At 41.4% G+C, this 15,090-nt stretch overlaps 1 protein-coding gene across 1 annotated transcript in view; it reads left to right on the top strand.

Annotated features, from left to right (window-relative positions):
• The window catches only part of pnpla8 (patatin-like phospholipase domain containing 8), a 71,759-nt gene that overhangs the window by 3,848 nt on the left and 52,821 nt on the right, over positions 1–15,090 (top strand). The window contains exons 2-3 of the mRNA XM_078568479.1: positions 3,463–4,678; positions 13,267–13,416. Coding sequence (XP_078424605.1) covers positions 3,857–4,678; positions 13,267–13,416 — 972 coding nt within the window. The 5' untranslated portion in view covers positions 3,463–3,856. The remainder of the gene's footprint in view (positions 1–3,462; positions 4,679–13,266; positions 13,417–15,090) is intronic.

The following is a 15,090-nucleotide window of genomic DNA, read 5'->3' as shown; positions in this document are numbered from 1 at the left end:
GCATCTTGTAGATGGCGTACACTGTTGCCACTGTGCATTGGTGGTGGAGGGAATGAATGTTTGTGGACAGGGTGCCAATCAAGTAGGCTGTTTTGTCCTGGTTAGTGTCAAGCATCTTGAGTGTTGTTGGAGCTGCACCCATTCAGGCAAGTGTAAAGTATTCCATCACACTCCTGACTTGTGCCTTGTAGATGGTGGACAGGCTTTGAGGAGTCAGGAGGTGAGTTATTTGCCACAGGATTCCTAGCCTCTGACCTGCTCTTGTAGCCACAGTATTTATATGGCTAGCCCAGTTCAGTTTCTGGTCTGATAATGGTAACCCCAAGGATGTTGATAGAGGGGAATTCAGCAATGGTAATGTCCTTGAATGTCAAGGAGAGATGGTTGGATTCTCTCTTGCTGTAGGTGGTCATTGCCTGGCACTTGTGTGGCACAAATGTAATTTGCCACTTATCAGCCTAAGCCTGAATATTGTCCAGCTCTTGCTGCATATGGGTACAGACTGCTTCAATATCTGAGGAGATGCAAATGGTGCTGAACATTGTGAAAACATCAGCGAACATCCCCACTTCTGACCTTATGGTGGGAAGGTCATTGATGAAGCAGCTGAAGATGGTTGGGCCTAGGAGACTACCCCGAGGAATTCCTGCAGCGATGTCCAGGGACTGAGATGATTGACCCCCAACAACCACAACCATCTTCCTTTGTACTAGGTATGATGCCAACCAGCCGAGAGTTTTCCCCTGGTTCCCATTGACTCCAGTTTTACTAGGGTGCATTGATGCCACACTTGGTCAAATGTGGCCTTGATGTCAAAGGCAGTCACTCTCTTCTCATCTCTTGAGTTTAACAATTTGTCCATGTTTGGACTAAGGCTAAAATGAAGTCAGGGGCTAATTAGCCCTCGCAGAACCCAAACTGAGTGTCAGTGAGCAGGCCATTGCTGAGTAAGTGCCGCTTGATTGCACTGTCGACGACACCTATCACTTTGATATCGAGAATAGAGTGATGGGGTGGCAATTGGCCAGATTGGATTTGGCCTGCTTTTTGTGGACTGGACATACTGGATAGATGCCATTGTTGTAGCTGTACAGCTTGGCTGTTGGCATGGCTAGTCCTGGAGCACAAGTCTTGAGTACTATTGCTGGAATGTTGTCAGCGCCCATAGCCTTTACAGTGTCCAGTGTCTTTAGCCGTTTCTTGATATCACATGGAGTGAACCGAATTGGCTGAAGACAGGCATCTGTGATGCTGGGGATCTCAGAAGGTGGCCAAGATGGGTCATCCATTTGGCACTTCTGGCTGAAGATTGTTGTAAATACTTTGGCTTTCTCTTTTGCACTGACATGCTGGGCTCCCCATCACTGAGGATGGGGATATTTATGGAGCCTCTTCCTCCTGGTTGAGTTAGTCAGGTAGCAGTTGAAGCACAATTAACCTCAGCTCGAAGTGGTGGAGAGGTTAGCCCGGGTTTCTATGCCTGATTGATCTCTTAGGGCACCTTTCGATGGTGTATGGTATCAGGCTTGCCTGTGATGTCCGTTGTGGTTGGGTGACTCAGTACGTCTAATCACTCATGAAGGGGTGGGTCATTGTATGGCAGTGTTTTGAGGGTGACATCTTCATGGGACCATAGCCAAGCAGCAGTCAAAAGAGGGAAAATTGGAACTGGAGGGTGGGGGAGGTGGAAAGGAAAAGCTTTTAACACTCGTCCCAACAATTTATTATTTTGTAGGCATAACTGCAGACATGTTCCCTCCAGAATTCATATTTATCATTCAAAGTCACTGTGCTAATTCCTTTATTTGAACACCATAAAATTAGTGCCTAATACCTGAGCTAAACATGATGGAAATGGTCAGTCCATATCTGAAAGACAAACATTGGTTTACATTGGGGCCTGTCATCTTTAGGAGTCCCAAATTGTACTGTTCATTGACCTGCTCTGTATTACCAGCATTTTCTGTTCTCATATTTGGATTTCTATCATTTGCAGATTTTCTTCTGTACCATGCTACTGTTGTTGTCATTCCATTTAGCAACAGGAATATGGAGAGCAAAACTCATGATCTCAGTGCAGATGGGAAAAGGCCTCAGACTGGTGTCACTAGGTTTATTTAGTGCATTAGTAGCGATATGCTTAAATCATTATGGTGCTCTTATTTTGTCACCGAGCTTCTCTCGCGATTATCCAGATCAGTGAAAAGATTTTTAGCATTTGTCTCACTCCAATTATGTCTTTCATCAGAGAGTAGACTACTCAAACTGCTATCCCTTGACAAACTAAACAGTCTTGAGTTACAAAATTTGTAATTGTGCTGCTGGATGGTATTCGGAGTTCGAGTGGAGGTATGTATAGAAATTTTGTACATCCAGCATATGTTGAAAATCTTACCGGCAGCGTTGCTTATTTACATTCTGGATTCTCTGCTATGGTACAAGATGCAGGTTGCACCTTGAACATGGAAGTCAGCCTTAGGATGTTTTTCTGTATTAATTTTGCAAGTTGCTGTTGTTAATTCATAACATAAAAGGAATATAATTTTAGCTGAGTTCTTTAAGAGTAGCTGGAGCTTTAAAACAAAGTGTGCTGGCTCTCAACCAGTGAGAAATCTGGCTCATAACCAAAAAACCTTTAGTGCATGCAAAACTGAGTGCAGTAGAAAAAGCGACTGGTGGGAATGGGCACTAAAAAAAATCTCAATTTACCATCATCAGATAGCTGGTACCCATCATAAACAGTAGTTTACCTCTCTAGTTTCTTCAGTGACCAATCATCAACTAATGTTTTGTCTCAGGAATTGTTACATTGGATTACAGTACGTTCTTCCACAAGAAAATGTTGTCACCAGTCCTCCGGCTGTAAGATATAAGTGGCTTTTGTAACGAAACCATGTCTTGAGTTTGGAGGACATTCACTGATGCTGAGAGAGAAAGCGAAGGCCATCAACTAATTTCAGTCTGACATACCAGCAAGTAGGGAAATCTCTGCTCTGTTACTGTGATTTCAGTGAAGCAGAATATTGAGTGCATAATTCTCATACTGTGTGAATGAGATCACACAGTAAAGTTACAGATATTATCTTTCCTATCTTGAGTTCTGTTTAGAGAAAATACTTGGAGTTTTAGATATATGGCACAAAGTTCAGGTATTTCTAGATACAACCATTTCCACTAGTGGCGAGACCATTTTGAGTGTCTTTACAACATGAAAATTTATTGACTTGTGTGATTTTTTTTTTCTTCTCTTCGTATTGCTGGTATAGTAATAACAATGAAATATAAACTCGCACATTGCTTTCAGGTTATGCTGTTACAGGGAATATAATAATTCATGTGATTCTTTCAGTGATTTAAATTTGCCCCAATAACAAAGAGAATTCGTACTTTGCTAAAGCTATTCTGTTGATGTCAATCCAGACTTTCAAAATAATTCTCGGTGATCTTTGTTTTCTTTTTCAGAAACTGAGAGGGAGACCAGGTGACGTACAAAGCAAGGGATCATTGCGGAGTGTGTGAAGCACTGCAGCCTCCCAGTTATGTCTGAGTTTGAGTCTTGAAAGCTACCTGTATATTACAAACAGTGCAAAACCTTTTAGCTAAGTTGTCATCCCAGAGGACTGTGCACTTAAGAATTATCACAGATAGATAATTTCACTTATTCGAGACCACTATCGAAACAGGGAACCGTCCGGTAATAAAGCCCAAGCTACCCTCATGCACATTCACTGAAAATGGACCCAAAGAGGAGTAGCACTTACTTGCTAACTTGAAAAAGCACAGACTTCTTTTGTATATCTGCATTGTGCAGCAGAGTACCTCCCCTCCAAAGGGATCAACACCCCTGAGGCATCGCATGTCGCGCATCAAGAGCACTTTAGACTCTGTGTCGAAAGCTGTCAGTAACACACACACCGAGCTCATTGGAAAACTTGTACGATTGAAGCCCAGCCTAAATATTTCAGCGAAAGTTTCAGAAACTCAGATAGAGATGCCATGTGAAAGCTCAAGGAAAGGAACCACCTCTAAGCCTGATAAAATTCAGGATGGTTCAGATCTGAACCAACTAATAGAGAATACCGTCCACTCGGTTTCCACCACGGCTGTTGGCTCAGAACCTAAAGATAAATCTAAGGAACCATCCAGTAATAGTGCAATTGATAAAGAGAGTCTTTTTCATATTAGCTGCATCACTACAAATTTTGGAGAAACATATAACTTTGTGGCAAACCATATCAACAGTTATTTTGGGAATGTAGGGCAAATGGATATCAAGAAGCATGATAAATTACCTTTGTGTGACCCAGAGGCTGGAACAGATCCTACATGGACAGCACCTTTGAACTCAAAAGTTAATGGAATAAATGAGCAAAAAATTGATGATTTAAAAACTTGCAGTGCTCATACTGCTGCACCTGGAGAATCTTCTCCAACTCCATCTACAAAAAAGAGTTTTGCTAACTTACTTTCATACCCAACAAACAGTGTCCAAGCGTTTGTTGATACCTGCTTTGGCAGTTTTGTTCCCAAGCTACGTATTGACATGAAAGAGAATGTTGAAGTCAAGAGTAAAAAGCAGAAGGGTGTAAGCGCAGGCAAAGATGTTGAGCAAACCAATGAGAAAGAAACCAAGTCAGTGGATGATAAAGCCAAGCATCTGAATCTTCAGCGAGAAAAGGTAATGCTGGGAAGTTGCTTCAATTCATCCAAGCAAAATGATCTATTTTCTCTTGGAAAAATTGATGATGAAGAGTAAAGGTTGTCCTTGTTGCCATCTGGCCTTTCTATAATTTTGGTTTCCAGTTTTCTTGGTAAACTTTTTAATGTTTATAATTTTTAACTTGAATTCTTAATTCATTCACTCACTAACATTACTTAAATTGCTTTTTCATGATTTATGAGGTAGAGTATAAAGACACCATCACTTGATGACATATTAACATTTTTGGTCAATCAAGTGCCTGAGGCATTAGACAGACACATGCTCTCTTAAAGGAAAGAGAGTAGCTAAAGTGAATGTTGGTCCCTTGGAGGATGAGACTGGGCTGTTAACAGTGGGGAACGCAGAAATGGCAGAGACGCTTAATCAATATTTTGCCTCAGTTTTCACAGTGGAGGACACTAGTACCACCCCAATAGTAACAGGTAGAGCAGAGGGTGTAGAGAAGGAGGAACTTAGAACAATCACCATCACTAGAGAAAAAGTACTGAGCAAACTATTGGGATTAAAGGGTGACAAGTCCCCAGGACCTGATGGCCTACATCCCAGGGTCTTAAAGGAAGTGGCAGCAAAGATAGTGGATGCATTGGCTATAATATTCCAAAATTCCCTGGATTCTAGAAAGGTTCCAGTGGATTGGAAAAATGCTAATATAACAACCTTATTCAAAAAGGGGGGAAGGGAGAAAGTAGGAAACTATTGAATCAGCTAGTTTAACGTCTGTCATTGGGAAATTGTTGGAATCCATTATTAAGGAAGTAGTAATGGGGCATTTGGAAAGTCAAAAGGCAATCCATCAGAGTCAGCATGGTTTTATGAAGAGTAAATCATGTTTGACTAATTTTCTAGATTTCTTTGAAGATGTGACAAGCAAAGTGGATAATGGGGATCCTGTACATGTAGTATATCTGGACTTCCAGAAGGCCTTTGATAAAGTGCCGCACAAAAGATTAATACACAAGATAAGATCACACGGAGTTAGGGGTAATGTATTAGCTTGGAAAGAGGATTGGCTAACCAGCAGAAAGCAGAGAGTCAGGATAAATGGGTCTTTTTCTGGATGGCAAGCTCGTGGGGTGCTGCAGGGTTCAGTCCTTGGGCCCCAACTATTTACAATCTATATTAATGACTTGGATTCAGGGATAGAAGGTACTATAGCTAAATTTGCAGATGACACCAAAATAGGTGGGAAAATAAGTTGTAATGAAGAAATAAGAAATTTACAAATGGATATGGACAGGTTAGGTGAATGGGCCAAAATTTGGCAGATGGGGTTTATCGTGGATAAGTGTGAGGATATCCATTTTGGTCAGAAGGATAAAAAGGCGACTTATTATTTAAATGGAGAGAAACTTCAGAATGCTTCAGTGCAAAGGGATCTGGGTGTCCTCGTGCATGAATCGCTGAAAGCTAGGTACAGCAGGTAACAAGAAAGGCACATGGAATTTTGGCATTTATTGCTAAAGGAATAGAGTATAAAAATAGGGAAGTGTTGTTGCTACTGTACAAGACATTGGTGAGACCGCACCTGGAGTACTGTGCACAGTTTTGGTCCCCTTGAGGAAGGATGTAGTTGCATTGGAGGCGGTTCAGAGGAGGTTCACTAGATTGATTCCAGGGATGTGGGGCTTGTCTCATGAGGAGAGATTGAGCAGTTTAGGCCTATACTCGCTAGAGTTTAGAAGGACGAGAGGAGATCTAATTGAGGTGTATAAGATGCTAAAGGGGATAGACAAAGTAGACGTGGAGTGGATGTTTTCCCTTGTGGGGCACTCTAGAACAAGAGGCCATAGTTTTAGGCTAAGAGGTGGTAGATATAAATCAGAGATGAGGAGGAATTGCTTTTCTCAAAGGGATGTGAATCTGTAGAATTCACTACCTCAAGAGTGCAGTGGATGTCAGGACGCTGAATAAATTTAAGGAGGAGATAGACATATTTTAATTAGTAGCAGGTTGAAAGGTTATGGGGAGAGGGCGGGAAATTGGAGTTGAGGCCGAAATGAGATAAGCCATGATTGTATTGAATGGCGGGGTAGGCTCGAGGGGCTGAATTGCCTACTCCTGCTCCTAGTTCTTATGTTCTCAAGACACACACACACACCGCCCGCCCCCATTCTCGTATTTGATTCTCCAAATCAAATTATTGAAATATCCACACAAGTCAAGTTCCTGCTTATTCAGGATGGAGTATCCAATCTTTTGTAGGTGCACTTATCTAACACCAGTGAGCTCAGACAGGCAGCCAGAAGCAAATAAGAGCCATGTTGGCTGTTCATTCATCAGTCATGCACTTGTGGACCATGTACCCATCTGGTTCACTTATTGTATTATTTAGTTCTCAACTTGCAATGCCAAACGTGTCATTTTGGAGTCACCTCAGCTCCAAAAAGAACCTGCTTTCCTGCCACTGCTCCCTCTTGTTAACCTGCACCCCATGAAGTTTAGTCATAATTGTTCTAAATTGACAAGTATGGATTAGAGCCTTGGATGGACAAAAGGCATTCGGAGCTCTGTTCAAGCCAAACAGTCAGGAGGTTGCAGGTTTGAGCTTCTTATCAAAGGCCTGAGCTTGTAATCTCCTTTATTAATCAAATATAGTGACAGCAAGCACTGTATTGTTGGAGGAGCCAACCTTCGGAAGAGAGTTTTAACTGACAATCTGTCTTTTTTCTGATGGTTCAGGTGCATATTAAAGAATCTAGGGAAGAAAAGCATCTGAAAGCATCCTGACCAAAATTATACTAGGTATCTGGGCATATGCCGCAATCGTTAATCTGCTTTCTCTTCTCGAGTTTTCATTTTCATCTTCTGCTTTCCCCACGTGGTGCATCTTATTTTTAAAGTGGATTTGAAAACTGGTATTTATTCATCATTAATGCGTACTATGATGAGCTCTTTTAGTGAGCCAGCATAGACATGATGGGATGAATGGTCTCCTTCAATGCTGTATGATTCTGTAATTCAAATGGTTACCCCTCAACCAACACTATCAAAATGGATTAATTTGTCTTTTGCCTCATTACTGTTTGTGGGACATTACTATGCACAAACTGCTGTATTTGCCTACACATGAATCATAACTGAACAATGAACACTACATATCAAAAAATACTATTCGGTTTGGTTCAGAATTTTACCAGATGGTCAGTGGACCATTTTTTTCATCTTTGGAAATAACATAAATTAAATACTTAGACAATTATCAAAACAATGATATATCTGTATTATAACTTGGTTGATAATTGGACAGTTGGACTAATTGGACTGGATAATTGGGTGTTTTCAAGACAGTTTCTTAGAGCAGCACATCTAGCACCAACCAGAAATTGGGCTATACTAAGCCCGGTAATACGCAATGAGACAGGATTAATTAATGACCTGATAGTAAAGGCACCCCTAGGTAGTAGTGATCATAATATGATTGAATTTCGCATTCAGTTTGAGGGAAAGAGGAGTGGATCTATGGGCTGGTGTTTTAAACTTAAATAAGGGCAATTATGAGGGCATGAAGGCAGAGCTGGCTAAAGTGAACTGGGAAATTAGGTTAGGGGATAGATCAGTAGATATGCTGTGGCAGAGATTTAAGGATATATTTCAGAATACTCATAAAAGATGGATTCCAGTGAGAAAGAAAGACTGTAAGGGAAGGATGCACCATCCATGGCTAACTAAGGAAGTTAAGATAGTATAAAATTGAAAGAAAGTGTATAATTCCACAAAGATGAGTGGAAGGTCAGAAGATTGGACAGAATAGAAAGAACAGCAAAGAATATCTAAAAGATTAATAGGAAGGGAGAAATTAGAGTACGAGAGAAAGCTAGCTAGAAATATAAAAGCAGTATAAAATGAGCGTTGGTCCTCTAGGGAGAGAGTATGAAGAATTAATAATGGAAAATGAGGAAATGGCAAATGAATTGAACGGATATTTTGTGTCTGCCTTCACTATAGAGGATACAAATAACACCCCAGCAACTATTATAAAACAGGAGGTGAGAAGAACTGAAAACAATTACTATCACCAGGGAAAAGGATACTGAGAAAATTATTGGAACAAAAGCTGACAAGTCCCCAGGTCCTGTTGGACTTCATCCCAGGGCCTTAAAAGAAGTGCCTGCTGAGATAATAGATGCATTGGTTTTAAATTCACAAAATTCCCTAAATTCTGGAAAGGTCCCATCAGATTTGAAAATAGTGAATGTGACTCCTCTATTCAAGAAAGGAGGGAGACAGAAAGCAGGAAATTACAGGGACTTTAGCTTAACATCTGTCTTTGGGAAAATGCTGGAATCTATTATGAAGGAAATTATAGGAGGGCACTTAGAAAATCTCAGTGCAATCAGGCAGTCTTTCAAACATGAAAGAGAAATCATGTTTGACCAATTTATTGGAGTCCTTTGAGGAAGAAACAAGAACATGGATGAAGGGGAATCTGTGGATGTGCTATACTTAGATTTCCAGAAGACACTTAAAGTGCCACGTCAAAGGTTACTACACAAAATAAAAGCTCATGGTGTAGGGGGTAACATAACATGGATAGAGAATTTGTTAGCTAACAGGCAACAGAGACTAGGTATAAATGGGTCATTTTCAGATTGGCAAGATGTGACGAGTAGAGTGCCATAGGCCTCAATGTTGGGGCCTCAACTGTCTATAATTTATATCAATGACTTGGATGAAGGGACCAAATGTATGGTTGCTAAATTTGCTGATGGCACAAAGATAGATAGGAAAGTAAGTTGTGAATAGGATACAAGGAGTCTGTAAAGGGACATAGGTTAAGTGATTGGGCAAAAATTTGGCAGATGGAGAATAATGTGGGAAAATGTGAACTTGTCCACTTTGGCAGGAAGAATTGAAAAACAGCATATTATATAAATGGAGAGAGATTGCAGGATTCTGAGGTACTGTGGGATCTGGGTGTCCTGGGACAGGAATCAGGAAAAGTTATGGAGTATTGTGTACAGGTTTGGTATCCTTATTTAAGAAAGGATATGAATATGTTAGAAGCAGTTCAGAGAAAGTTAATTCGACTGATACTTGGGATGGTGGGGTTAACTTATGAAGAAAGGTTGGACAGGCTGAGCCTGTGTCTCATTGGAGTTTAGAAGATTGAGGGTTATCTTATTGAAACATATAAGATCCTGAGTGGACTTTACATTGTGGATGCTGAAAGAATTTTCCCCTTGTGGGAGAGACTAGAACTAGGGGACACAGTTTAAAAATAAAGGGTCTGTCATTTAATGTGGAGATGAGCAGAATTTATTTTTTTCGCGGGGGCTCATGAGTCCTTGGAACTCTCTTGCCCAGAGAGCAGTAGAGGCAGGTTCATTGATTCCCTTGTTAGTCAAGAATCTATCTACCTCTGCCTTAAAAGCATTCAAGGGGTATCGGAGGTAGATGTGAATGCGGAGCTGAGGCCAAAATCAGACTGGCCATGATCTTATTGAATGCTTGAGCTTACTCGTGCTCCTAATTCGTATGTTCGTATGGACAAAATGAACCTGAGTGATATAATTTTAAAGTACAGAAATTTGAGATGGTGGAGATTCCCACATCAGTATGTTAACACCTAAAACTACCAAATGATGCAGAACTGAAAAATGAATGTATGTTTCCACCTGGTCAGCTTAATAGATCTGCAGGTTCCAAGCTGAGACGTTGTTAATGAAAAGTTTCTTTTGTACCCTTTTATGTTTCCCAAGTGAAGAATAACAATTTTGAAGTGCAGTCACCATTCTGACAAACAGGCTAACCAGTTTGCGTGCATGACAGTCCCACAAACAACATTGAGATAACTGATTAGCTAACCTGTTTGGTGTTGGTGGATGGATAAATGCTAAGAATCATAGAATCTTGCAGCACAGATATTTCTAGAGGGATAGAATTGAAAAGTAAAGAAGTTATGCTAAAACGGTATCGAACATTGGTTAGGACACCATTATGATAGCACTGCATACCGTTCTGGAGTGGTCACTATTATAAGAAGGATGTAGAGGCACTGGAGAGGGTTCAGAGAAGATTTACAAGGATGATGCCAGAAATATGTGGATATACATATCAGAAAAGGATTGACAGGCTTGGTCTCTTTTACCTTGAAAAAAGAAGACAGAGGGGTGACTGAATAGAGACCTTTAGAATTATGAAAGGTTTTGATACATTGGATACAATGGCCTGGATCTTTCCGATAGTGACAAACCGGACATGGGGAGTTGGAGGTAGGGGTGGGGGAAGGCAGGGAATGGGTGGGTGGTGATCAGAGTAGGTGGGGTGGTGTTGGGATGTCAGTGGTGCTGGAGTGACACTCCTACTGATTGAAAAGGCTGACTGCACCCCTAAATAAATCAGTGTAGATAACTGGGGTAAGCACTGGGCAAACAGCTCAAGTCTACACACTGACAGGCCCCAGCAGGACTATCAGAGTGGACTCCCAAGGGGCTATTTCTGGCAAACCGCAAGTCCCTGGCTCCAGGTAAGCTGCCTCCCTGGACTTGCAATGTCATTGTGGCCCTCAATGTGTCTCTGCATTCACCAATATTGGGATCGGAAGATCTGGGCCAATGTTTCCTCTCGTGGGGAAGAGTATAACTAGAAGCCATCAATGTAGGATAGTCACCAAGAAATCTAATAGGGAATTTAGAAGAAACTTCTTCACTTGCTCTTCTTCTGTGTTGTCATGGGATTCCTGGGTCCATCTGATAAAGATTCATAAAGCAGCCCGATGACACTAGAGATTTGTGATTGTCTTTTTGTACCCCCTGCATGGTTTTGACTTTCTTATGAGTAGTGCACTCTGTCTTTTTGGCTCAATGCTCAATTTACTTCCTGTGTCTACTAGTACCTCTAAGATTATTCATTTTCACCCTATACTATTTCATTGCAGAGTATGTTTGATGCATGTGTGCTTTATTTCATCCACTAGGCAATACCTTATACATTTCTGTATCAAGCTCCATCTGCTATTGGACAATTCACTTGCCTAACTCATTTTGTAGGACCCTAGTTGCATCTTCAGCTGTCCCTCTAGTTTGGTATTGTCTACACATTTTCTCCATTCGTGTTCATTTCTTATCCTATCTCAGGTTGTGCCTTGATTTTCCAGCCTTAACATCAACGTAATCGGGAAGAGTCAGCATGGTTTTATGAAAGAGAAATTATATTTAACCAATTTATTAGAGCTCTTTGAAGGAGTAACATGTGTGCTGGATAAAGGAGAGCCTGTAGACGTACTGTGTTTGGATTTCCAGAAGGCATTTGATAAGTTGCCACATCAAAGGTTATTGCAGAAAATGAAAGCTCATAGTGTCGGGGGTAACATATTCGCCTGAATGTAAGATTGGCTGGCTGGCTGGCAGAAAACCGAGAGTATGCATAAATGGGTCTTTGATTGGCAGGATATGACGAGCAGAGTCCTGCAGGGACTTAGATGAGGGGTGTGAAGACATGGTAGCTAAATTTGCAGATGACACAAAGATAGGTAGGAAAGTATGTTGTTAAGAAGACCATAAAGTGTTTGCAGGCGGCGACAGATAACTTGAGTGAGTGGGCAAAAATCTTGCAAATGGAGTATAATGTGGAAAAATGTGAAGTTGTTCACTTTGGCAGGAAGATTAAAAAAGCAGAGTATTACTTAAATGGAGAACAAACGCAGAATTTCGAGGTGCAGAGGGACTTGGGTGTTCTAATGCATGAGTCACAAAAAGTTAGTATGCAGGTACAGCAAGTAATTAAGAAGGCTAATGGAATGCTATCCTTTATTACGAGAGGAATTGAACATAAAAGCAAAGTTGTTATGCTTTAGTTATACAGGACGTTGGTCAGACCACACCTCAAATACTGTGTGCAGTTTTGGTCTCCTTATTTAAGAAAGGATGTAAATGCATCGGAGGCGGTTCAGAGGAGGTTTACTAGATGGATACCTGGAATGAGTGGCTTGTCATATGAAGAAAGGTTGGACAGACTGGGCTTGTTTCCACTGGAGTTTAGAAGAGTGAGGGGTGATTTGATTCAAGTATATAAGATCCAGAATGGTCTTGAAAAAGTGGACGTGGAAAGGATGTTTCCTCTTTTGAGTAAGCCCAGAACTAGGTGGGACTGTTTTAAACTTAGGGGTCACACTTTTACAACAGAGATGAGGAGAAATATTTTCTCTCTGAGGGTTGTGTGATTTTGGAGCTCTCTGCCTCAGAAGGTGGTGGAGGCAGGGTCACTGGATATTTTTAAGGCAGAGGTAGATTATTCTTGTTAGGCAAGGGAATGTGGAACTCGAAACACAAGCAGATCAGCCATGATCTTGTTGAATGGTGGAGCAGGCTCGAGGGGCCGAATGGCCTACTTCTCCTATTTTGTATGTTCGCATAGCTTGCGTAACAATGTGGAACTTGGTCAAATTGTTTTTGAAACTGTTGGTTAGTCTGCATCACAGAGCTTTCTCCAAAAAGATCGAGCCACCAGGGAGAGGCTGCACCTGTTTAAGTCCAAAAGAGTTGTAGTGACTCAATGAAAAGGTTTTATTTCTTTCATCACTGCATTGTCACTTATTTGCCTAGATCATTGCCAAGTTCAGTGTGGATAACAGGACCAGAGCTTTGGTACAGGCGTTGCACAGAGCCTCTGATGTCAGAGTGTATGTCAATCGAGTAGAAGAGCTGACTTACCACCTTCTGGAATTTCCTGAAAGCCGGGTTGTGGCCGTCAAGGTAACTGAGAGACTGACGTTCTTGTCTATTTTTTCCAAGAGTCAGTAGGTTGAAATTTGCAATGTGTTTGTAACTCGACCCCCCGCCCCCCACCGCACCACCCCCCCCCCTCCCCCCCGCAAACAAAAATTTGTACTTTGCTCCACTACATACCAGACAAGAACCAAACATGAATCCATTTGCTAGAGCTCTAAAAGGAACACTAGTTGACTTCCCATGGCATTGCACATGGGCGCGTCAAGAAAAAAATATTGCATTTCGTTCACGCTGGGTGTAGAGGGGCATTTGAATCTGGGTCAAGAGGGTTGGGTGAGATGTAAGAGTGCAGGAAAGTGGGGGTTGTTTTGGTGAGAGGGGATGGAAGAAATCCCATCTCCGGGATGTAGATATCCTTTCAGTGGTTGGAGGTTCCAGGGGCTGCCTCAACTCGTATGTGCTATCAGTGGCTTTGAGGCCTCGGTGGGGTGAGAATGGGCGTGGGAGGTTGCAGGATTTCCCATCTCCAGGGTCTGAATGTTCTATCAGCGGGTCCTTCCAAGTGATGGGGTATATGTTTAATCCCAACAGTTGCTGGTAGTGGGTCAGTGAGTTATGCCCTAGAGAGAACAAGGTGACGATTCAGTTAAAGTCAGAGGTTCCATGCAGGTAGCTCCTCTGCATGACTCAGGGAGAGAGAGAGAGAGAATTGTGTTGGTGTGGAAGCAGCATGGAGCTGTGTGAACCCACAACAAATGATGTATGCTTTATTTTACAACTGCTGTCCAAGGAATTAGCGTTGTTGTACTGTGAATGGGCCACCAGGATTTGGGGGTTGAGGGTGGTAGACTGGTGAGAAGGCCAGAATCGGTGGTAATCGGGCCATCATAATCTAAAAATATTTACATGAAAAATATTAAGTTGACGTAGGTATCATCATTAAAATGTAAAACGCACGTTACTTGAATTGAGAATAAAAATCAAATTGGTGGGAAAAATCTCAGGCTGGGATGAGAATGTGAGAGGCTGACTGGTGGCCGCACAGAAGAGTCAAGAAATTTTGGCGGGGGTGTGAAAACCTTACCCGGGGGGTTGGGGTGGGGGAGGGGGGCGTTGTTATGTAGTTAAAATATAATTTAAAAATTGACTGAAGGTTTCACCCATTTCCTTAGCTCACAAGAAATCCATTTAGGTAGTGAGATTCTGTTCTAAGAGCATAGTGCTTTACAGTGTCACCCAGTGGCCAGAATGTGAAACTACAGATCAACCTAAATCTTAGATTGTCACACCTCAGAGTAGTCCTATAAGTGACTAAAATGTAGTACCTCTGTGTTTAAAATCATTTGCCAATTATTTGCCCATTCTGCAAGCTTATTAGTTTTAGCTCAGTAGATATGTGTAATATTGCTATCTCTGTAGATTCTTGTAAAATGCATGTACGCAATCTGTCCAGACCAAAGAAGGTTGATTAATTTATTTAATGTTCCATCTCGTATGTTAATGTAATTACATTATTTCTAATCTTCTGATATCATGTCCATCTGCTCTGTCTCCCTGGTAAGTTAAGAAGGAAAGCAATTATTTAACATTTCTGCCATTTTGCTACCACTGCCTGTCTGTATCATCGTGGGCCTATTCCCAGCCTGACTTTACTTTTATTCATGAGCCATCAGGGTATTTTACTATTTGTTTTATGTT

This window comes from Cetorhinus maximus, chromosome 22, assembly GCF_964194155.1.
Source record: "Cetorhinus maximus chromosome 22, sCetMax3.hap1.1, whole genome shotgun sequence".
Lineage (NCBI taxonomy): Eukaryota > Metazoa > Chordata > Chondrichthyes > Lamniformes > Cetorhinidae > Cetorhinus > Cetorhinus maximus.
The sequence above is the reverse complement of the archived record's forward strand: the minus strand, read 5'-3'. Positions and strand labels throughout refer to the sequence as shown.